This window comes from Gadus morhua, chromosome 3, assembly GCF_902167405.1.
Source record: "Gadus morhua chromosome 3, gadMor3.0, whole genome shotgun sequence".
In the NCBI taxonomy this organism is placed as follows: Eukaryota; Metazoa; Chordata; class Actinopteri; order Gadiformes; family Gadidae; genus Gadus; species Gadus morhua.
Window position 1 is genome coordinate 21,991,995 of NC_044050.1, and position 22,994 is coordinate 22,014,988.

At 47.7% G+C, this 22,994-nt stretch overlaps 2 protein-coding genes across 2 annotated transcripts; one reads left to right on the plus strand and one right to left on the minus strand.

Moving 5' to 3' along the window:
- Positions 1 to 102: 102 nt before the first annotated feature.
- On the plus strand, positions 103 to 10,060 carry aars2 (alanyl-tRNA synthetase 2, mitochondrial (putative)). The gene is made up of 22 exons (XM_030350821.1): positions 103 to 482; positions 941 to 1,129; positions 1,616 to 1,761; positions 1,873 to 2,064; positions 2,415 to 2,559; positions 2,859 to 3,004; positions 3,196 to 3,304; positions 3,393 to 3,431; positions 4,057 to 4,177; positions 4,653 to 4,780; positions 5,209 to 5,347; positions 5,850 to 6,019; positions 6,142 to 6,255; positions 6,617 to 6,757; positions 6,848 to 6,985; positions 7,613 to 7,716; positions 7,789 to 7,897; positions 8,349 to 8,495; positions 8,859 to 8,969; positions 9,123 to 9,206; positions 9,308 to 9,421; positions 9,626 to 10,060. The coding sequence occupies exons 1-22, from the start codon at positions 285 to 287 to the stop codon at positions 9,800 to 9,802; spliced, it is 2,961 nt and encodes a 986-aa protein (XP_030206681.1). The 5' UTR covers positions 103 to 284; the 3' UTR covers positions 9,803 to 10,060.
- On the minus strand, positions 10,044 to 22,751 carry LOC115539934 (calpain-2 catalytic subunit). The gene is made up of 21 exons (XM_030350833.1): positions 22,255 to 22,751; positions 21,394 to 21,463; positions 19,865 to 19,986; positions 19,081 to 19,214; positions 18,439 to 18,607; positions 17,956 to 18,039; positions 17,789 to 17,874; positions 17,311 to 17,388; positions 16,510 to 16,670; positions 15,929 to 16,098; positions 15,764 to 15,775; positions 14,354 to 14,565; positions 14,214 to 14,250; positions 13,864 to 13,929; positions 13,711 to 13,768; positions 13,510 to 13,574; positions 13,129 to 13,197; positions 11,557 to 11,635; positions 11,312 to 11,428; positions 10,735 to 10,793; positions 10,044 to 10,383 (listed from the first exon to the last, which is right to left on the minus strand). Exons 1-21 carry the CDS (start codon positions 22,489 to 22,491, stop codon positions 10,360 to 10,362), a joined length of 2,109 nt encoding a protein of 702 aa, XP_030206693.1. The 5' UTR covers positions 22,492 to 22,751; the 3' UTR covers positions 10,044 to 10,359.
- Between the last annotated feature and the right edge of the window lie 243 nt (positions 22,752 to 22,994).

Sequence of the window (22,994 nt, forward strand, 5' to 3'; positions counted from 1 at the left end):
TACGCAATTGATAACTCCACAGACCGACCGCAAGATGAGATGATAGATGAGGCACCATTATATGTACAGGTTGGCCTGAAGAGGGCAGCAGCAACCGAGCTACTGGTGTAGAGGCCGCCCTGGGCTTCTGAAGAAGAAGCACCATGGCGTAAACATGCCCGGTGTCACATTATTAAACTGAAATAAGTAAATAACCTGAACTAAATCTTACAAGGGACATGACAGACTGTCCGTACAGCTGAAATCCCCGCTGCTGTTTATTCGCTTCATCGGGAGACAGAAAGATGAATGTTTTAGTGCGTATGAAAGGTCTGGGAGGACATCTAAGGAGGTCATACTCCACCAAGTTCTCCTCTAAAAATGTTCGCCAGACATTTATAGATTTTTTTGAACAGAAACACCAACATCTGTATGTCCCCTCGTCCCCCGTCCGACCGCGGGGGGACCCCAGCCTCCTGTTCGTTAACGCCGGGATGAACCAGGTGAGCTTCTCATACCTGTCGACCGAGCCTGGTGCTGTCATCCTGCCTGGAAGGACAGTGTTGTAATACATATTATGATAGTTGAAGTCTAAAAAAGTAATTTGAGAATGCCACTATTAGTTGATAAATCGAGTTGTCCATTGATCAAATGTTGATAATACATAATAATCGGTGAGGTAATTTATCAAGTACTCATGCAAAACATTTGCTGCCTAATGATTCAATGATTCAAATATTTGTTTCATGGATTATTATTAAATTAATACCAATACTTCTTGGCTGCTTGTCAAATAAAGGCAGCACGATTAAGACATCACTTTAACTTGTGATGGGTATTTGGTATTAGTTATGACATTGTATTGACAAATATTGAATCGATTGATCAGAATAAAGGAGTTCCTACAAAATATTTTTGGTTGCAACTTGCAGCCTTGTTGTAATCTGACTGTGCTGTTTAGTTCAAGCCTATCCTGCTGGGGGCCGTGGACCCTCGCAGTGAGATGGCCCGCTACCGGCGGGTGGTCAACAGTCAGAAGTGTGTCCGGGCCGGCGGGAAGCACAACGACCTGGACGACGTGGGGCGGGACATCTACCACCACACCTTCTTCGAGATGATGGGGAGCTGGTCCTTCGGCGACTACTTCAAGGTGCGACCCTAGCTAGAAAACTATTAAACACGTTGGTCTGTAGATAACAGCACCAACCGGGATACTGGAGCAGAGGCCGCCCTGGGCTTCTGAAGAAGAAGCACCATGGCGTAAACATGCCCGGTGTCATAGAAAGAAACTATACTAAGTAAATAACCTGAACTAAATCTTACCAGGACATGACAGACTGTCATGCACTCTGCTTCCAGTTTTGTGTTGGTCAGACTTTAAATGATTTATTGCTTGTTTAGTGAATAATACAGAACATAAGGAACTTTAAAAAGAAAAATCTTATCCTTAATCGCAATCGTAATATTGGTCGAAATATCACAATTCGGTTATTTCCCCAACTCGTCCAGCCCTGATGAGTAGTGGGGCCTTCAGGGAGAAAGGCTGGCAGCACTGCTGCAGGCAAACCTTTGAAACGCAGCCGTACCGCTCAACGTAACCTGCACAGCTAGAAGTGATGTCACATCCTGTGTGCAGGAGGAGGCATGTGCCATGGCCTGGAGTCTGCTCACCGAGCATTATGGTATGTCTCCTGACCGCCTCTACGTTTCCTACTTCTCTGGAGACGCAGCGAGTGGACTGCCTGCGGACGAAGAGACAAGACACATCTGGCTTGACATTGGGTTAGCATAGAAGATATTATATAACAGAGAACACGTCATTAATAATATATTCTATATTAAATATACGTAACATGTATATGATGTATAGTAATGTTGTGTGTGTGTGTGCAGGGTGCAAAAGGATCGCATTCTCCCGTTCGGTCTGCAGGAGAACTTCTGGGAGATGGGGGACACGGGGCCCTGCGGCCCCTGCTCGGAGATCCACTACGACCACCTGGGGGGCCGAGACGCCAGCCCTCTGGTCAACACAGGCAGCCCCGAGGTGGTGGAGCTCTGGAACCTGGTGTTCATGCAGTACAACAGGTAGAACCCCATTGAACCTGGTCTTCATGAAGTGCAACAGGTAGAACCCCATAGAACCTAGTCTTCATGAAGTACAACAGGAAGAACCCCATAGCACCTGGTCTACATGAAGTGCAACAGGAAGAACCCCATAGCACCTGGTCTACATGAAGTGCAACAGGTATAACTAGAACACACAGAATGAATAACTCAGGGAAGCATCTACTCATTTAAAAGTCAAACGCAAACTAAAAGTACAAATGGTTAAAGGATACACAGCCAGAGCAGACAAACGTATTGGTGAAGCCGTCCACGAGAGCATCCTGAGTCCATGTTGAGGTGATGGTCTCCTTGTGTTGGGTCCGTGGCAGGGAGGCGGACGGCAGCTTGCGGCCCCTCCCCCAGCAGAGCGTGGACACTGGCCTGGGTCTGGAGCGCCTGCTAGCCGTGCTGCAGGACAAGCGCTCCAACTATGACACCGACCTCTTCAGCCCCCTGCTGGACCACATCCACCAGGTCAGACATCCCCTGTTACCATGGAGACCACATCATCCGCCAGCTCAGACATGACCTGTTACCATGGTGACCTCTTCATCCACCAGCTCAGGCATCACCTGTTACCGTGGTGACCACATCATCCACCAGCTCAGACATCACCGGTTACCGTGGTGACCACATCATCCACCAGCTCAGACATCACCGGTTACCGTGGTGACCACATCATCCACCAGCTCAGACATCACCTGCTACCATGGTGATGGTGCTCTGGTTAAGGAGGAGGACCACACGTTGAGTTAGGATGTGTGTGTGGGCAGGTGTCCCGCTGCGGGCCGTACGGAGGCCGCGTGGCCCCGGGGTTGGAGGGCCGCGTGGACATGGCGTACCGCGTGGTCGCCGACCACGTCCGCACCCTCGCCGTTTGCATCGCCGACGGAGTCTCCCCCGGCATGTCGGGACCCGAGTGAGTCCCTCCTCCAGCTACCGTTTACACTGGAGACTCAAAGCCTGGTTCACTGAAGAGACGGCTTCAACTGTGTGTGTGTGTGTGTGTGTGTGTGTGTGTGTGTGTGTGTGTGTGTGTGTGTGTGTGTGTGTGTGTGTGTGTGTGTGTGTGTGTGTGTGTGTGTGTGTGTGTGTGTGTGTGTGTGTCAGGCTTGTTTTGAGGAGGATTCTGAGGCGAGCGGTCCGGTTCTCCACCGAGGTCCTCCAGGCTCCCCAGGGAGCTCTGGGGAGCCTGGTGCCCACCGTGGTCCAGGTGCTGGTGAGTCTGTCTGTCTGTCTGTCTGCCTGTCTGTCTGCCTGTCTGTCCGTCTGTCACTCGCCCTTATTTGTTGGTTATGTGTTGTCAGGGTGATGCCTACCCAGAGCTTCACAGACACCAGGAACAGGTAACAAGAACTACAGTTATATACAGTTTATTATATATACCTGTAAATTTACTTTTTGTGTGTATATATATATATATATATATATATATATATATATATATTAGGGCTTTGACTCCGAACTTCGTTATTCGAATACAATTCGAATATCAAAAAATAAATCAAAATTTGAACGAATATTAGGCAGCCCTTAATATTCGAACCTGTTATGGGCAGGCCAAGAGGGAGAGACGTCGGAGAACCCGACGCAGTCTATTCATAATATTGTAATGACCACGGAAGAGACAGTGAATGAAGTATTGATTAGACAGCGATTTATTAGAAACCTAATAAACCGTTGGAACACGCAAGACCGGTAACCATAGCAACGCGGTAAACAAACCTCACGAAGCCCAATCCAGGCCCTACTGAAGGCATTTAAAGTTCAAAATGTTATTATTAAATATTAGAATATTAATAAACAAACAAACTTCGAATATGATTTTTGGGCAAAAGTCAAAGCCCTAATATATATATATATATATATATATATATATATATATATATATATATATATATATACATGCACACACACACTGTATATGGCTGTATATTCTACGATGTGACAGTCGATGTACTGTGCTCCCAGATCGTGTCAATCATTGACGATAATGAGGACCAGTTCTTGAGCTCTCTGCAGCAGGGAGTCAGGATCATCAACAAGACCGCACCGTTATCTAGCAACCACAACAGCCAACCCCTGTTCCCAGGTGAGGTATCAAACTGTTCCCTAGCAGTCACCTTGACAGTATTACAAGAACCCGTCATCCAGAGCTAGACAGTATAGAACCCAGTCAGAGACAATATTACCAGAACCAGTGACTCAGACCTAGACATTATTACCAGTCACCTAGTCCTCGACAGGATTAATATAACCAGTCATCCAGAACTAGACAGCATTAATAGAACGATGGCATCCAGACCTAGACAGGAATAATAGCACCAGTCATTCAGATCAAGACAGGATTAATAGAACCAGTCATCCAGACCTAGACAGTATTAATACAACCAGTCATCCAGACCTAGACAGGATTAACAGAACCAGTCATCCAGACCTAGACAGTATTAATACGACCAGCTATGCAGACCTAGACAGTATTAATACGACCAGCCATCAAGAACTAGCCAGGATTAATCAAACCAGTCATCCAGAGCCAGGCAGCTCTAACCTCCCTCTGATGGCAGCCCCGGTGGCCTGGTCTCTGCATAGGAACCTGGGCTTCCCCCTGGACCTGCTGCAGCTCATCCTGGAGGAGAGGGGGCTGCAGGTGGACCAGGTTCTGCTGGACCAGCTGCTGGCCAGAAACCACAAGGTGATCCACTGACCCACCTCTCTATAATGGGGTGTCTGTGACTATGGTTGAGCAAAGTAAAATCCGATTCGTTATGCCAGACCCTTAGTCGTCTGATCGTTGAATCATATAGGATATATTTCTTTATATTATAAATAATCATTGGCTTATCATCGTGGTTTCCAAGACTACTTAATGTATTTTCTATCGAAGATTTGAATCGTTCAAGATTCAAGGTCACCCCAACTTTATAAAAATGATCATGGCTGTTGACTCACTCTCTCTCTCTCTCTCTCTCTCTCTCTCTCTCTCTCTCTCTCTCTCTCTCTCTCTCTCTCTCTCTCTCTCTCTCTCTCTCTCTCTCTCTCTCTCTCTCTCTCTCTCTCTCTCTCTCTCTCTCTCTCTCTCTCTCTCTCTCTCTCTCTCTCTCTCTCTCTCTCTCTCTCTAGCGTGGCTCAGAACCAGCCGTGGCGTCAGAAAGTGAGACCCATCTGGACGTCCACACCCTGGCGTCGCTCAAGCAGCAGGGAATCAAACACACCGACCAGAGTCCAAAGTACCAGTACAACCTGCACAACGGCCGATATGGTACCTGAACCATTACTCCACCCGTCCACCTAGTACCAAAACCATTATTCCACCAGTCCACCAAGTACCAGAACCATAGTACTGAACCATTGTTCAAACTTTGTCTTAGTTTTTTTTGCATTTTTGCTTTATGATGGAGTGGGATAGACAGGAATATATGGGAGATAGGGGGGAGGAGATGCAGCAAAGGGCCACTGAACCTTTGTTATACCAGACATCCTAGTACCAGAACCATAGTACAGAACCAGAACCATTCTCTGTTCAAACGTAGTTCAGCAGAATACTAAGGCGTTGGTTTGAGTCTGAGCCGACTGCGATAGTGATCTTTGTAGAGAACAGAGGAGGCTCATATCCATGATCTTATATGTTTATTTATTTCTACCAAATTAAAGCTATGATAGCAGTAACAATAAGTACATACTGTACATCTATACTGCTACTACTGGATGTAATGCAGTAATACTCACCGTACTTTTCTTTTAACCTGGCTCTGTGCTGTTAGTTTTCCCAGAATGCACTGCGGCGGTGAAGGCGCTGTTCGTCGGTCAGCAGCAGGTGTCGGAGGTGGCGCCTGGGCAGCGCTGCCTGGTCCTATTGGACCGGACCAGTTTCTACGCCGAGCAGGGTGGACAGTCACATGACCAGGGCTACCTCTCCAGGCACGACTCACCGGTCAGTACAGCCCACTGTACCCCTAGCAACCGTAACCTAGCAAACTATCCACAACCCAGCACAACAGCCGCTGTTATGTGTGAGCTGTTGAGCTGTGATTCTGATTGGCCGTCTCTCCACAGGATGTGCTGTACCCGGTAGAGGAAGTGGCCGTGGCCGGTGGCTATGTTCTCCACCTGGTTCCAGCTGCATACGCACTGAAGGTTGGAGACCTGCTCCACCTCCACCTGGACCAGGTAGGAGGAGTCACACAGTATACCTTCCAATTTATAGAAAGACACCATTACCACCCTAGAACTACAAGTTACACTGCCCTAAAACTACAAGTTACACCACCCTAGAAGTACAAGTAACACCGCCCTATAACTACAAGTTACCCCACCCTAGAACAACAAGTAACACCACCCTAGAACTACAAGTTACCCCACCATAGAACTACAAGATACCCCACCCCAAGAATGACAAGATTCCTCCCCGATAACTCCAGGTTACACCGCCCTAGAACTACAAGTTACACTTCTCTAGGACCTAAATGTCTAGAAGTTTCACCAACCTATATCTACCTGTTCCCTTCCATCTCCGTCTGCCCTGCTCCAGGCCCAGAGGCTGTCCTGCATGGCGAAGCACACGGCGACCCACCTCCTCAGCTGGGCCCTGCGCTCCGTCCTGGGGCCCAACACGCAGCAGAGGGGCTCCCACGTGGGCCCCAAGCGCCTGCGCTTCGACTTCAGCATCAAGGTGAAGTGAGGAGCCCAAACAGTGCCAGGGGAGGGGGGACCCACAGCAGGCTGGGCGGGCTGGCTAACGCAGGAGCCCTGTGTGTTGCAGGGTTCCCTGAGCACCACTCAGCTGCAGGAGGTGCAGCGGCTGGTGGAGGAGGCGATTGTGGCCGACCAGGAGGTCTATTCTCGAGAGGTTCCCCTGAGGAACGCCAGGACCATCCCTGGCCTCCGGACCGTGGACGAGGTTGGAGTTCGATAAGCGTCTGGATGTGATTGGGTGTGATCTGTGAAGGGGGGGCTGTCTGTGTTTTAGGGCATGTCGTCTGGATGTGAGGGGGTGTGGTCTGTGTTTGAGGGGGGTTGTCTGGATGTGAGGGGGTGTGGTCTGTGTTTGAGGGGGGGTGGTCTGGATGTGAGGGGGGGTGGTCTGGATGTGAGGGGGTGTGGTCTGGATGTGAGGGGGGTGGTCTGGATGTGAGGGGGGGGTGGTTTGGATGTGAGGGGTGTGGTCTGTGTTTGAGGGGGGTTGTCTGGATGTGAGGGGGTGTGGTCTGTGTTTGAGGGGGGGTGGTCTGGATGTGAGGGGGGGTGGTCTGGATGTGAGGGGGTGTGGTCTGTGTTTGAGGGGGGTTGTCTGGATGTGAGGGGGTGTGGTCTGTGTTTGAGGGGGGGTGGTCTGGATGTGAGGGGGGGTGGTCTGGATGTGAGGGGGTGTGGTCTGGATGTGAGGGGGGTGGTCTGGATGTGAGGGGGGGTGGTTTGGATGTGAGGGGTGTGGTCTGTGTTTGAGGGGGTGTGGTCTGTGTTTGAGGGGGTGTGGTCTGGATGTGAGGGTGTTCTGTGTGCTTAAGGAGGCGGTCTGTGTATCCAGGTGTATCCCGACCCAGTGCGGGTGGTGTCGGTGGGGGTGCCGGTCGCAGAGCTTCTGGACGGCCACACAGAAGGACACCACTCTGTGGAGCTATGCTGTGGAACGTGAGTCTCATCACCACGGTAACTGAGCCGATGATGGAGAGTATACCAGTAATTGATTGTGACCCTCTGTAGACACCTGCTGCGGACCGGGGCGATCGAGGACCTGGTGGTGGTCTCAGAGCGCCAGATGATGAAGGGCGTCAGCAGAGTCGTCGCACTTACCGGGGAACCAGCCAAACAGGTACTGTACCTTTAAGGAACCAAACAGGTACTGTACCTTTAAGAAACCAAACAGGTACTGTACCTTTAAGAAACCAAACAGGTACTGTACCTTTAAGAAACCAAACAGGCACTGTACCTTTAAGGAACCAAACAGGTACTGTACCTTTAGGAAACCAAACAGGTACTGTACCTTTAGGGAACTAAACAGATGTACTGTACCTTCTAAAAGCCAAACAAGTACTGAAACTTTGGGCCCAGAGCCCATCATCTTTTATGTTATGTGCCTGGGTGGCACGTGTTGTAATTGTTATGGATGGGAACAAAGAGTTCTAATTGCTGCCTTTCCGTTGCTATGCCCTGAGAGCCCCACATTTGGCAGAGTGCCTGGACGCCCATGTTGAGATAAATAAAGCTGCCAACGGCCTGGTTGTTAGGAGGTTCACTTCCTGTTTACTTCCCATGTTCTCCAGGCCCGGGACGCTGGCCAGGTCCTGGCTCAGGCTGTAGCGTCCCTCGTCACCAGGACGGCCTCCTTCTCCTCCTCCTCCTCCTCCTCTTCCTCTTCCCGTCGCAATGACGCCCAGCGCCTCGCCAAGGAGGTCGGACTACTGACCGATGTATGACATCACTTCCTATCTAGCCCTACCTATCTACCCCTGTCTGTCTGACCACTACCTGTCTGTCTAACCCCTAACCAGCCCTACCTGATTAAACCATACCTGTCTAAACCTTACCTGTCCAGCTCTACCTGTCTGTCTTTTCCCCGTCTGTCTAACCACTACCCGTCTAGTCCCTACCTTTCTGTCTAATCCCTACCTCTCTAACCAATACCTGTCAGTCTCAACACTACCTGTCTGTCTAACCACTATCTGTCAAACCCAACCTGTCTCCCTCCTGTCAAAACATGTTTAACCCTATTTCTCTAGTCTTACCTGATTAACCCGTATCTGTCTAACCTCTACCTGAATAATACCCACCAGGCTGTGGACTCCACCCCTGTCCCCCAGTGGCAGAGGAGGGAACTGCAGGCTCAACTCCGCAGCCTCCAGAGAACCACCAACACGGCCCTCAGGAAGGTGGAGAGCCAAGAGGTGAGTTTCCTGGTGGAGCTCCGCACTGGGCCTCCCGGTGGAGCTCCGCACTGGGCCTCCCGGTGGAGCTCCCCTTTGGGCCTCCTGGTAGATTGGTGTTGGAGGGGAAGGTGATTGAGGCGTTGGTGGTTCTAAGTGTTGCTTGTTGTCCAGGCAGCAGTGCGGGCCGAGGGGCTGCTGCAGCAGAAGGGGGAGCAGACGGTGCTGGTGGAGCGAGTAGAGGCTGACAGTCTGTCTGTGAGTAGCTTCACTACCCTCACACCTCTAAAGACGGTGCAACAGGTCAGGTAGTTTATGTAGGCAGCAGTAGTACTAGGATTATGTTCTGTGTGTTGTAGGTGCTGATGAAGACGGTGAACCAGGTGAGCTCCAGGCGTCCCGACAGTCTGGTCATGCTGCTGTCCCACCAGCAGAGCTCTGGGAAGGTCCTGTGTGCCTGCCAGGTTCCCAAGGTGAGGAACCACGTGATCCATGTCACCAGTTATCATATAAATAATATATGTATAAACTATATCAGGAACCCTTGTGTATAATATAGAAAAACTATATATTAATACTAAACGATGCATGGGTCACGCTACAATGCGTATCACGATAAACGCGTCACGTTATATTCCTGTCTTTAGTATCGATTGAAAAGGCTTTTATTGTGACAGGGCTACTTGGCGGTGGCAGCGTGTGATTGGGCCGCGGCCGTGTGCTCACACCTTGGGGGCTCCTCCGGGGGGTCGCAGCTGGTCGCCAAGGGAACGGGAACCAGCGGTGACATCACAGAGGTGCTGAGGTGGGCGGAGGAGTACGCACACCGTAGCGCTCCACCCAAAGACTCTTAACACTGCTCAACCTGAACATACCTCCACCTGAAGACTCTTGACACACCTCCACCTGGACATACCTCCACCTGAAGACTCTTGACACACCTCCACCCAAAACACACCTCCACAGAGCTATTGAAGTACGACCAGTCTTCTAGGGGTTCTTTTGGGTTCTTGGGACATTGAGGTCAATGAGTACTGTGTTTACTCCACCCTGCAGCTTACCATTTATTGTTATTTTTTTGTAAATAAAAACACGTTTCTGTGTCAACAGTTTTTAATTGTAATGGATCCAGGATCAAGTGTGACACATTGGTTTGCAAAGTAAAATTCCCATCGATACATGATTCTATATCCAACCACTTCTAACTAAAGTTCTGTATATATTAGTTAATATGTCTAAGTCTGATTATACAGACGGCTATGCTGCTGAGAAAGAGCTGCGTACTAGACAGCAGGGTGCCAGTTGGCAACCAGGGGGTAGTACCACGTCCGACCAGGGTGACTGTTGACCACCAGGGGGCAGTACCACGTCCGACCAGGGTGACTCTTGACCACCAGGGGGCAGTACCGCGTCAGACAAGAGTCAGGTTCAGCCACTGGAGAGAGGAGCCCAACTCACATTACTTACAGACATAGGGAGATATAGTATGAAACATATAGTATAAGAGTATGATGTAGACAGTGAGATATAGTATTAGATGTAGAATAAGAGTTAGTATAGCAATAAACTGAGATGTAGTATAAGGCCCAATCCCATTTCTACCCCTTACCTCTCCCCCCTTCCCCTTACCCCTTCAAAACAAGGGGGAGGGGTAAGAGGAAGGGGTAAGGGGTAGAAATGGGATTGGGCCTAAGAGTGAGCATAGTATTAGACTGAGATATAGAGAGAGTGAGACAGACGGATTGATCGTGATCAATTTATCTAGTATTGATATAATCTGATGTACCTCTATAAGATTCAGTTCCACAGTTCCCGAGCCGTCATTATCAATGGCGTTGAATGTTTCTGTGGGGAAAGGAAGTTCGATCATGAGGATGCATGTCCCTTATTTACATACCGGCCATCTTGGATCTAAGTGCTAGGTGCCATTTCATGAGTGGTTCCACTGGTCTGAACGTCGACCCTCGGGGGCTGAGCAGGTCAATGATATTGCTCACTCCGGAGGTGGATAATATCACCCACAATGCATTGCTGTTATACATTTGGTGCAGGAAAATCCACCCATGGTTGGGTGGCAGTAAAACTCTGGTAGCTTACCACCGATGAGAGGATCCGTTTAGCGATATGAGTTTCTCAATCAAGACCTTTTGCAAGGACATGCCGTCCATACACAAGTGGCAGAACGAATTATCGTTTGTCATAAAGTCTACTTCCTATAGCTCTTAGTATGAGGTATTTCTGAGGTTAAAGCAGGGCAGCCTAAGGCGGTCCTTGATGGGGCTCTGCAACAGCGTTGCAGCGTTACGCGACACCCGAGGATTGAGGGGGCTACTGTTGAAGCCTCGGTCTGCGGCGATACGTACTGAACATGCTCTCCAGGCGAACCAGGCAGGACACAAAGTTATCAAAGTCCACGGTGAGGTCCGAATCACTGTAGCGAGCCACCAGGATCTGGTTCAGAGAGTTGTCCAGACGGAAGCCTGCCGGGACACAGGTGGAGAGGCGGATCAGGTCAGGCTTAAGGGATCGCTGCTGTAGCCCAGCCCAGGTTTAAGGATGCTGATCCATCCCTTGTGAAACACAAGGGACAGACTGATGTGTTTCTTACCTGCTTCTTCCACCGCCATTCTCATCTCGGTGGAGCTCATGCAGCCAGACTTATCCACGTCCTTCTCCCGGTAGATATTCTACAATACACCACAACTAGTTAACACCTGGTTAACATCTAGTATCCACCTCCTTCTCCCTGGCACTTCTATGAGGTGACACATTTTGTACTAAACTCACCTTTATGTTGTGTACTGACCGATATGGATTTAGGTCTGGACTTGTAAAGTATTAGAGTATGATATAGAAGACATAGTGAGATACAGTATTAGAGATATAGTATAATAGTATATAGTATATTATTAGACTGCGCTTTATTATAAGAGTGAGTATAGTATTAGCCTGAGCTATAGTATAGGAGTGAGTATAGTATTAGACTGGGCTATAGTATAACAGTATATTATTAGACTGAGATAAGGGATAAGAGTGAGTCTAGTATTAGACAGAGATATGGTATAAGAGTGAGTATAGTATTAGACTGAGATATGGTATAAGAGTGATTATACAACGGGGGACCTAAATCCAGCGATCTGATTGGTTCCCAACTGTTGTATAATGAGCGTATACATAACTGCTATGACGCCCGATCATTTTGTGAAAGTTTGCATATTATACCACTATATTATACCATTATTGCTCATTATACCACTGTGAAGGGGGTCGCCGGCCCTCCGCTGCGCGTCGGGGCCGGACAACGCCCCTTAACAGTGGTATGATGAGCACATACCACAGCCTGGCGTGATCTATTGCTTAAGTATAGTATTAGAGTGAGGTATAGTGATAGAGTGAGACCGAAAGAGGGATTTATAATATTATAATCTGTGTTCCAAGAGACCAAAGTGTTATATTGTTTATATAGTCCTAAACAGTGTAACACTATATACATTATGAATGCTCATTGGCAGACCATATCATTTTGCCAAATGATATTGGTAACAGATGTTTAAGTGAAACCAGGAGAAATGGTTATGGTTGTTAACCATAACTCTGGTTGTTAACCATAACTCTGGTTGTTGATCACCCAGACCAGTATTCTTCTGTGACGAGTTACATTTAGTCTTTAAGCAGATGCTTTTCTCATAAAACCATATACTGTACCACACACACAAGTCCATACAAATATCCTTCCATCCATCCATCAGCACCCCAGCCAAGGTGAATCCTGAACGATCAATACACTTCCCCCTACCATTAAGCACCCTCGGATGGCCTGCCTAATGCACCATTAAGTCATTTATCAGAAGCTTTCATCCAGGGGAATTCAGATCTAGATCATTGGAGGAGCTGGGAGGAACTGGGTTAGACAGTACAGAGAGGTCATTAAGGAGCATGTGGGGGTTAGACAGTACAGAGACAGTTCAATAAGGAGAGGTGTGGGTCCATATAAGGGGGCATCTCGTGCTAGGATTCCTACAAGTAGACTGGACACATTGGGGATGGAACCCTGACCATATCAGCTTGGAGCCCAAAAGCAGAACTATGATACCATCCTGCCATCTCCTCTCAGTAACATCCAGTCAAAAGAACACAACACCAAAACGCATCCTGGTAAAACATACTAGCAGATACTCACCAGGAGGTTCTCAATCTTGGTCCACAGAATCTTGAACTCCACCAGACCAAGGCGACCGCTGCCGTCTTTCTGCAGAAACATCTAGGAAACCAACACCGACAAAACTAACCTGCTGCATACCCAGTAACTAAACCCACCAGCTAGTCACTAGCCCAGTTAACCAGTAGCCTGACCTAGTAACTAAACCATCTAGCTAGTAGCTAGCCCAGTTAACCAGTAACCTGACCTAGTAACTAAACCATCTAGCTAGTAGCTAGCCCAGTTAACCAGTAACCTGACCTAGTAACTAAACCATAGTAGCTAGCCCAGGTAACCAGTGACCTGACCTAGTAACAAAGAGTCGTAACAGAGATAAGATTGTAGATAGTTGGTGAAGGATACGTCTAGAAGGTTGACCATGTTGCGACAGGTATCCAAACTGAAGCCGCTGGTCTTGATGTCCGAACCTGGAACAACCAACAGGTGATTAAGGAGCAGGTAGGGGTAAGACAGTACAGAGATGGGTCATTAAGGAACAGGTAGGGGTTAGACAGAACAGAGACTTTGCTGATGGCTTAGGGTTAGTAAACTGTGTTAACTTACGTTGGGTCACCACTCTGTTGAGGATTTTCTTCAGCTCAAAGGCGGAGATCTCGCTGTCCTACACAAGAGGATCCCAAAGGTCACACGTCGTACCGTGTTTGTGTATGTGCGTGCGCGTGTGCGTGTGTGTGTGTGTGTGTGTGCGGCACTCACCTCTCCAGCTAGTTGTCCAAACAGAGATCTGAAGCGTTCTCCAACATCATCTTCATCAATGTCCACCTGGATTAAACGGATCATTCTTCATAGTCATCCCTCAACATTTGAGGCCAACCGCCAGGTGCGTTGTGACGTTTGTCAAAGCCGACGACAGAAGGCTGGTTACCCCATTGACTACTACTTTGAACCAGAAGTTCTTAAACTCCTCCATGCTTTGTCTAAATACAACTACCACCACCAACTCCATAAGCATCAGTGAACAAAATAATCTAGATTCAGTAATATCCCCATCGTCTCATCTGCGCGGTAGTGAATAATGAAACACCCACACCCCAACACCCACCCACCTGTTTCACGTTGCATTCCACCGGGTCGTCCAGCTCTCTGCAGGAGAAACACACGTACTTTAAGCTCCTCTCCGCTTCATCAACAATAACAAACAGGAGATTTACGAATACTTTGTCTAACTTTGTCCAACAACACCTACTGGAACTCGACCTGCTTCTCAGAGAACACCCGGACACAGAAGTCTCCGTTCTGGTTGGGTTCAAAGGTGGAGGGGAGGATCAGGTACTCCCCGGGGGGCATCAGGAAGCGGGTGCACACCTCCCGCAGGTTGACAAAGGTCTCGGAGCGCGCCGCCGCCGCGTGACGCAGGAAGAAGTTCTTGTTCAGATGAATGTTCCTCTGGCCGGAGAACTGGAGAGGAGAGTTATCGATCACCAATAGCCTCGTAGAACCGCATGACGGCAGCTCATAAGCCTTTGTATTGACCTGCGCCCTAGCCTGGAGGCTAGAGCCTGGGAGCTATTTCAAAGAGTTTAGAGCCTAAAGACTATTTCCTGGAGTTTAGAGCCTGAAGGCTAGATCCTGGAGTTCAGAGCCTAAAGACTAGATCCTGGAGTTTAGAGCCTGAAGGCTGGGTCCTGGAGTTTAGAGCCTGGAGTTTAGAGCCTGGGTACTGGAGTTTAGAGCCTGGAGGCTAGATCCTGGAGTTTAGAGACTGAAGGCTAGATCCTGGAGTTTAGCGCCTGGAAGCTGGAGCCTGGAGTTTAGAGCGTGGAGGCTGGAGTCTAGAGCCTGGAGGCTAGAGCCCGGAGGCTAGAGCCCGGAGGCTAGAACCCGGAGGCTAGAGCCTTGAGGCTACATCCTGGAGTTTAGAGCCCAGAATTTAGAGGCTAGAGCCTTGGAGCTAGAGCCTACATCCTGGAGTTAAGAGCTTGGAGGCTAGAGCCTGGAGTTTAGAGGCTGGAGGCTAGATCCTTGAGTTTAGAGCCTGAAGGCTGGATCCTGGAGTTTAGAGCCTGAAGGCTTGATCCTGGAGTTTAGAGCCTGAAGGCTAGAGCCTGGAGGCTAGAGCCCGGAGTCTGGAGTTTAGAGCCCAGAATTAAGAGGCTAGAGCCTACATCCTGAGTTAAGAGCTTGGAGGCTAGAGCCTTGGAGCTAGAGCCTGAGAGCTAAAGTAAGGAGTTGGAGTTTATAGCCTCGGGTTTGGAGCCTCGCGGCAAGAGGCTGGACACCAGTCCACTGCTCCCTTCCGCCGGCCGTCTGTTTTGCATGGAGCTGCTCATTGCATTTGATTTGTTTCACCTCTCCCTACCCGATATCTTTTACTTGCAAAGCAGCCAGTCCTATGTTGTCTACACAGAGCTACCATCAACTCCACCCTCCTGTGTTTGAGTATAAAGAAGTCAGTCACCGGTCTCTGTTATAAGCACAAAGATAGATAAGGCAAGGTATTCCATTTAAATGGATTTAACTGATCTATCAAACCCAATCCCTAGGGCAGGTTTAATGTTGTCGTGCCTGTAGCCAGCCAATCTGATTCATCTAAAAGTCAAGTGTTCCAAAGTCCATCCAACCAATCTGGAGGCCAGGAAAGACGGGTGTCACATACCTCCTCAGGAACCTGGAAGACACAACAGGAGACAAGATATCAGAGAACATCCTAGACCACCTAGACTTCATCAGAGGACTAATGGACCTCGTAGTACTGTAGTTAGTGTATTACATGTTTGCTGTGATACAGACAGCTTCCTGCAGTAACCATCTACATATATACCTCATAGATGGCGAAGCCCATGGTATGCATGTCTTCTCCAACCTTCCTCAACTTCCTACGGTTCTTCTGGATCAGCCCGACCACCATACTGCAGCCCTCCTCTCCGTCCTCGGGGTCGTCGTCCTCCTCATCCAGCTTGATCACAAACTGGGGGTTTGTCCAGAAGGTGTCTGGAACCCACGATAAACAAGATCAGGACTGAGGACCTGGTGTCTGGGGTTCCAGAGCTTAACTGAGGTGCCGTGACCAGCTTAATGTGGCTACGTATGGACAGGTATCAAAGACCAGTATACTTTGTTTGGACAGGTATAGAACCAGTACACTAGGTATGAAGAGGTACAGACACCAGGTGTTCTAGGTTATGGACAGGTATAGACACCAGGTGTACAAGGCAATCTATGGACAGGTATAGAAGCAAAATGTACTAGGCCATATATGGACAGGTAAAGATGCAAGGTGTATAAGGCAGTATATGGACAGGTATAGAAGCGAGGTGTACTAGGTTATATATGGACAGGTATAGACGCCAGGTGTAGGCAGGTGTGGTGGGCGGATGTCGAAGGTAGGTGAAAGAGGCATACGGGGGTAGTTGCGGCAGCCTCCTGCAGTAGAGCCTCTCCTCCAGTTGCCGTTGTACATGGACAGAGCCCACTTGGTGATGGAGTCATCAGAGAGCGCATCAGGAGTCAGGTTACAGATCTCCAGCCTTGAGTAGTGGCGCAGGAAGTCTGTGAAGGACATCCTGCAGGATGGACAGCAAGGTAAGAGGACCAATCAGCTGCTTTTGCCGCAACATGGATGTGACTGCAGAGGGGGTTAGGGAGCAGCTAAACCATGTTCTTTGATGAGAAAAATAGAACGATTTAAATGGGTCATTTGCATTACTTTGAAATTGTAACAAAATGCAAGTGCAGGTTATCACTTTGGAGAGTATACTGAAACGGATTGAAAAACTTTAGCTAACCATAAAATATAAAAGATGGAAAAAAAGGAAAATTAATATTAGACCATCTCTTGTTTCTATAATCGTAGCACTTAAAAGCAGTTGCTTTACCCATTTTTAAAAATTTTATACCCCTTTTTGGGGTATTGTTGATGACCTCACTGAAAGGGGCCTCAAGAATGGACAAAAAACAAAAGCAACTGCTATGTAAATGCAACGTTAAAGATTCATTCATGGCCATATTTGGCAGCAATTTGGCAACTATCCGAGGCGGGTTCAAGCTCTTGATCCTCTGTTGCTCTCGTTTCGGTAGTCTCTGCCCTAGACCGCAGGCCGTGTACTGCGCTTTTTACAAAGGCTGTCATCTGACAGTTGTTAGCACATCCTAGGACCGTCGCGTGGTGTACACGTGTAGTGTAGTGTGCATAATGCTTCTTACCAGAACTCGCCATCCTCGGCGCGATGACTCATGAGTCGTTCGCGGTCGTCATCGTTGATCTGACGCCACTGCATGGAACTGGCATCACGAGACACAGAAAACGCCATCAGCCTCCATCGTGCCATAACCTTACGCTGTTCCAGATCCTATCAGGCTCTGCTTAGGGGTCAGGGGTTATCGTATGGTACCACTACTTAGTACTTACCCATCACTACAGGCCCGGTCTACTCAACCTGACCCCAGGGGTTAGGGGTTAAGGGTTTGGGTCAGGGGTTAAGGTCAGGGGTTAAGGGTCAGGTAAGGCACTAACTCGTCACTCCAGGCCCCAGTCTACTCAACCTGACCCCAGGGTTTAAGAGTTAGGGTCAGGGGTTAAAGGTTATTGTAAGATACTGACTTGTCGCTCCAGGCCCCGGTCCACTCGACCTGACCCCAGGGGTTAAGGGTCAGGGGTTAAAGGTTATTTTAAGGTACTGACTTGTCGCTCCAGTTCCCGGTCCACTCCACTTGACCCCAGGGGTTCCTGATCCGGACCAGCTTCTCCATGTCACCACGGTACTCCACCTGCGGCCAATCACAACACAGCTCTCATCCGCCCGATCTTCCCTGGCCCTCTGCCTTGTCCAGTAGGAAGCGTCGTCTCACCTGCTCCGCCCCAGTCAGTGAGTAGGCGTGGCCTTTCACCAGCTTCTGGGATGTCACAGCCTCAGAGTCAGATGAGCTGGTAATCTATACAAGTCAAAACAATACAGGTTACTCGACCTCACCTAAACAATACAGGTTACTCCACCTCATATATCAAGCACATATAACCGGTTATAAACAGTAGAGGTAAGTTATATTAACCAGTAAAGTTTGGCTAATCGTTTAGTATAATAATAATAATAATCGGTTAGTGTACTGGATATATTACCGAGTAGGCTAGTTATATGAATCCTTATGTTAGTTATATTAACCAGTATAATTTAGCTTACCAGTAGACAAATTAGTTGTATTAAGAAGTATCGCTAAGTTAACAAGTAGATAGGTTAGTTATACTAACTATTGGAGTTAGTTCGATTAACCAGCAAGTGAGTCACATTAGCTACATTATAGTAACCCGTGGTTGTCCTACAGCTCCAGACTCACGTCGATGGAGCAGCCCATGAGCGAGCCCCTCCGCAGGGCCTTCTGGATGATGTGGAAGAGGTTGGGGCTGGGCTTGAGCAGCTCATGGACCTCTGCGATGCCTCCGGTGAAGTCCTCAAAGCCCTCAGTGGTGGAGCCCCCAGAGAGGGCCTCATAGCAGCCATTCACCCTGCACACACACACACGCACGCACGCACGCACACACACACACACACAGTTTATCTTCTATCATGGTTTTGTTTTTGTGGTGTAAAGCATGACTTCAAAAAGATCGAAACGGTCATATCACAATAGGGGCGACATCGCTGCAATACGGGATACACTGTAGAGGGAAATGGTTCTAAAGTCAGCCCAGAGGGCGTACAGCAGGCGGCCACCCAGACCGGAGGGACCGGTGGGACCTGTTCTACCGGCTGAGATAATACGGGGAGGAGACCAACTAATACCGCTAACCTTCTAGAGACACACCTCCAGAGAGACAGGCACAGGCAGACGGCCAGGCAGTAAAGTCAGATACAGAAAAGCAGGCAGGAACAGACAAAGACAGAGACACACAAGCAGGCAGTAAACAGACAGACATACAAGCAGGCAGTAACAGACAGGCATTAACAGACAGACAGACAGACAGACAGACAGCCCTACTTGGCGTAGGCCTTCTCCAACAGAGCGCTCCAGAACTCCCGCCCCTCAGCAGAATGGACGAATAGCAACTCTCCATCTTTGACTGGCAGGCGGTCGTCAATGACAACGTCCACCCACTCGCCGTACTGCCAGAACTATGGACACACACAAGGGGTTCGGGTTAAGTGTGTTCCTAGTGTATTCCTAATATTCTTATTGTATTCCTACAGTAATATTCCTGGTATATTCAGTGCATTCCTAGTATTCTTAGTGCATTCCTACAGTAATATTCCTGGTATTCTCTGTGCATTCCTAGTACTGTTGGTGTATTCCTAGTGCATTCCTTAGTTAATGTTCCTGGTATTCTTAAGGTATTCCCACCCCAGAAATATTCCTATTATTATTGGTGTAATCCTATTGTTGCTACTGAATTCCTACAGCATTATTCCTAGTGTTCCTAGTATATTCCTACAATTATATTCATAGTGCTTTAAGTGTATTCCTGCAGTTATATTCCTAGTATTCTTCGTGTATTTCAAGGGTTTTCCTACAGTAATGTATTCCTACCAATGTAATCCTAGTGTTGCTACTATATTCCTACAACATTATTCATGTATTCCTTGTGCTACTAGTATAATCCTAGTGTTCCGAAGTGTATTCCTAGTGTCTTCCAGTTGTCACTAGTCTGTTTCTAATGTTCCTATTATGTTCCCAGTGTAATATTCCTAATGTTCACATTATGTTCCCAGTGTAATATTCCTGGTGTTCATATTCTGTTTCTAGTGTAATATTCCTAGGCTTCTACCTGGAAGTGGAATATTCCGGCGTATTCTCCGTCCTCGAAGCTCTGTCCGTGAGGAACGACCCTCGCCAGAACCTCCTTGTTCAGCGTCAGCGAGGCGATGGCGGCCAGTAACCAGCAGTCACCTGGTACCAACGGCACGGTACACATGTACTAGTACTATGGTCGTACACTGCCAATACTGTAGTGGTACACATTGTTACTACGGTAACACTCCTATTATATACCAGTGCTACTGTACAATTTTGTTGTTTCTCTTTCTCCTGACAAATTTAATTATTGTTATTTGCTTTGTATAAAAGCGTCTGCTTAATGCCCGAAATATATTTGTACTACAGTAGCACTACAAGTACTGTAGTAGTACACACTGGTACATCGGTAACACGTAGTACTAGTTTGTCCCACACACAAAGGAAGCCTGACCACAAAGGACACCAGCTCCAAGCCCCACTTATAAGTGGCGTGAGTGTTGTGTGTTCAGTGACTGCTGAGGGTGTGGCGTGTGTGTGTACCTAGTGATTGTGTCTATGCATCAAGTGTGTGTGTGTGTGTGTGTGTGTGTGTGTGTGTGTGTGTGTGTGTGTGTGTGTGTGTGTGTGTGTGTGTGTGTCAAGTGTGTGTTTATATCAAGTGTGTGTGCGCGGCACGCGGGCATATCAAGTGTGTGTATATCAAGTGAGTGGGTATATAAAGTGTGTGTCTGTGTATATCAAGTAGGGCTGGGTAAAAAAATCAGTTTAATCGATTTTGGATCGATTTCATTTAACTTTTGTAATATCGATTCATAGGGCATGAGATAGATCTTTTTATTTCTTTTTTTTTTTGTTACCATTATTTCTTTTTTTTTCACTTTAATAAACAATGCCTTAATGCAATTTGAAGTGACGGAATGTTGTAGTTCAAGTACACTTTCACTTGCAACTTTTCACTTTTAACTTGAGCTGTAAATAAAACTGTCTCAAGTCTCAAAAGTGCAATTTTGAAATTGCACTTTTGAGACTTGAGACAGTTTTATTTACAGCTCAGGTTTTGTTTACAGATCAAGTTAAAACTGTCCAATTTGCAAGTTTGCACTTAAAACCTGTTGTTTAAGATGAGGAGAAAAAATAAGTACATTTGTATTTTGGAACACTGTTGAGCCATTTTCATTATTTAAGAGCAGATTGAATCATATCGAATCGTGATTAATCTATTCAGAAGTTGAACCTCATGAATCGAAATCAAATCGATTTTGGAAATTGGCCACGATACCCAGCCCTAATATCAAGTGTGTGTGTATCAATTGTGTGTATAACAAGTGTGTTTGTGTTTATCAAGTGTATGCATATCAGGTTTGTGCGTGTCTGTTATATCAAGTGTGTGTGCATGTTTATATCAAGTGTGTGTATATCAAGTATGTGTGCGTGTATATCGTGTGTGTGTGTGTGTGTGTGTGTGTGTGTGTGTGTGTGTGTGTGTGTGTGTGTGTGTGTGTGTGTGTGTGTGTGTGTGTGTGTGTGTGTGTGTGTGTGTGTGTGTGTGTGTGTGTGTACCTAGTCCTCCCTGACAGATGTCTGTCCTGGTCGCTTCCTCTACAATGAACCGGGGATTGGAGGTCAGCTCCTAGACACAGGAAACAAGTAGTGCATCACACACCAGGGGGGGGAAGTACATCACACACAAGACAGGAAGTACATCACCCGAGGCCGGGAAGTAAATCACACCAGGCCGGGAAGTAAATCACACATCAGGCAGAAAGTACATCACACACCAAGCGGGAAGTACATCACACACCAGGTGGGAAGTACATCACACACCAGGCGGGAAGTACATCACACACCAGGTGGGAAGTACATCACACACCAGGCGGGAAGTACATCACACACCAGGCGGGAAGTACTTCACACACCAGGCTGGAAGTACCACACAACAGACAGGAAGTAAATCACCTCAGGCGGGAAGTACATCACACACAAGGCAGAAAGCACATCATACACAAGGCAGACAGGAAATAGGAAAATAGGTGTTGCACAAAAACACACGCACACAAACAGCTTACACGCAAGGACACACCTAACAATTAAAACCCACACAGTAAGATAACTAGAACAACAGACCGGTAGAAACGCACAGGCACTAAACAACCAAGGACACACCTAACAGGTGATACTGCTGGTTCATCATATCAGACATCATCTAATAGAATAAGTCCTAACATTTGAATCGATCTATACAGACCTGGTTTATATACGTATATACAAGCACACGCACACAATAATAAATTATATTTATACATACACACGCATACAAGTTCAGGTCCATCCTTCCAGTCAAAAGGGTGGAGAAACGCGTTTAACTAGCAACACACCGAGTTGGATATTAATCATAACAATACTTAATCTTAGCATGTTTACCGTTGGTCTCATCCAGGTAACACCGCGGACTTTGGGTGAGCTTGGTCCCAGATCTTTGAAGCCCAGAGCGGAGTAGGTGGCAGGGAAAGTCTCGTCCTCGAACAGCCTGCCGTAACCCAACCACTCTTCCCGCAGAGTGTCATAGTCCTGGCCCAGGTACCGGACCGCCTTGCTGATAGTCCCGATTCCGGACTTCAGATCGCGCTTGTGCTGCAGGGTCGCCGCGATGCCCGACATGTTGATTTATTTTGGTCCGGATATCCTAACCTGTTCTGTCTCTTAACTTCTGCTCTGACTCTTTAGTTCTCTTGCAGCAACCTCTCCTCACTCCAACTGATGGAAGGTGTGGCAGAGTTCCACTTCTGGTTTGGATGACTAGTCTGTTTGTCGACGTCTAAACTCTTCCCAACGAACCTGTTGAGTCCGACAAGCTGCAGAACCACAATTGTAGGCTTGTTGGATATCAAGTAGCAGCGACGGCAGCGTAAGAGCGAATCCCCATTTTACTTTTTCCATAAACACGTCTACGAGAGCATTCTAAATGGGAAAAAAAAACAGGTTTTGTGGTTGTAAGGATTGTATATTATTTCAAAATAAATAATATCAAACTTTTTATTAATGTCAATAAAAAAAAACATGAATCCGAAGATCTGAAAGGATGAAATCTGGGATGAGTTTACCACGTGACAGGCGGGCCCCAGGTGTCAGTTAATAGCTAGTCACACCCACTGGAAACACAA

What these genes read in the sequence shown, in the direction of transcription:
- aars2 (XM_030350821.1), top strand. Translation starts at nt 285, where the DNA reads ATGAATGTTTTAGTGCGTATGAAAGGTCTGGGAGGACATCTAAGGAGG. An exon ending in TGCTGGCCAGAAACCACAAG is followed by an intron (nt 4,781 to 5,208) that starts GTGATCCACTGA and finishes CTCTCTCTCTAG; the next exon opens with CGTGGCTCAGAACCAGCCGT. An exon ending in GCTTCGACTTCAGCATCAAG is followed by an intron (nt 6,758 to 6,847) that starts GTGAAGTGAGGA and finishes TGTGTGTTGCAG; the next exon opens with GGTTCCCTGAGCACCACTCA.
- LOC115539934 (XM_030350833.1), bottom strand. Translation starts at nt 22,491, where the DNA reads ATGTCGGGCATCGCGGCGACCCTGCAGCACAAGCGCGATCTGAAGTCC. An exon ending in GAGAAGCAGGTCGAGTTCCA is followed by an intron (nt 14,251 to 14,353) that starts GTAGGTGTTGTT and finishes TTTCTCCTGCAG; the next exon opens with AGAGCTGGACGACCCGGTGG. An exon ending in ACATGGTCAACCTTCTAGAC is followed by an intron (nt 13,198 to 13,509) that starts GTATCCTTCACC and finishes ATGTTTCTGCAG; the next exon opens with AAAGACGGCAGCGGTCGCCT.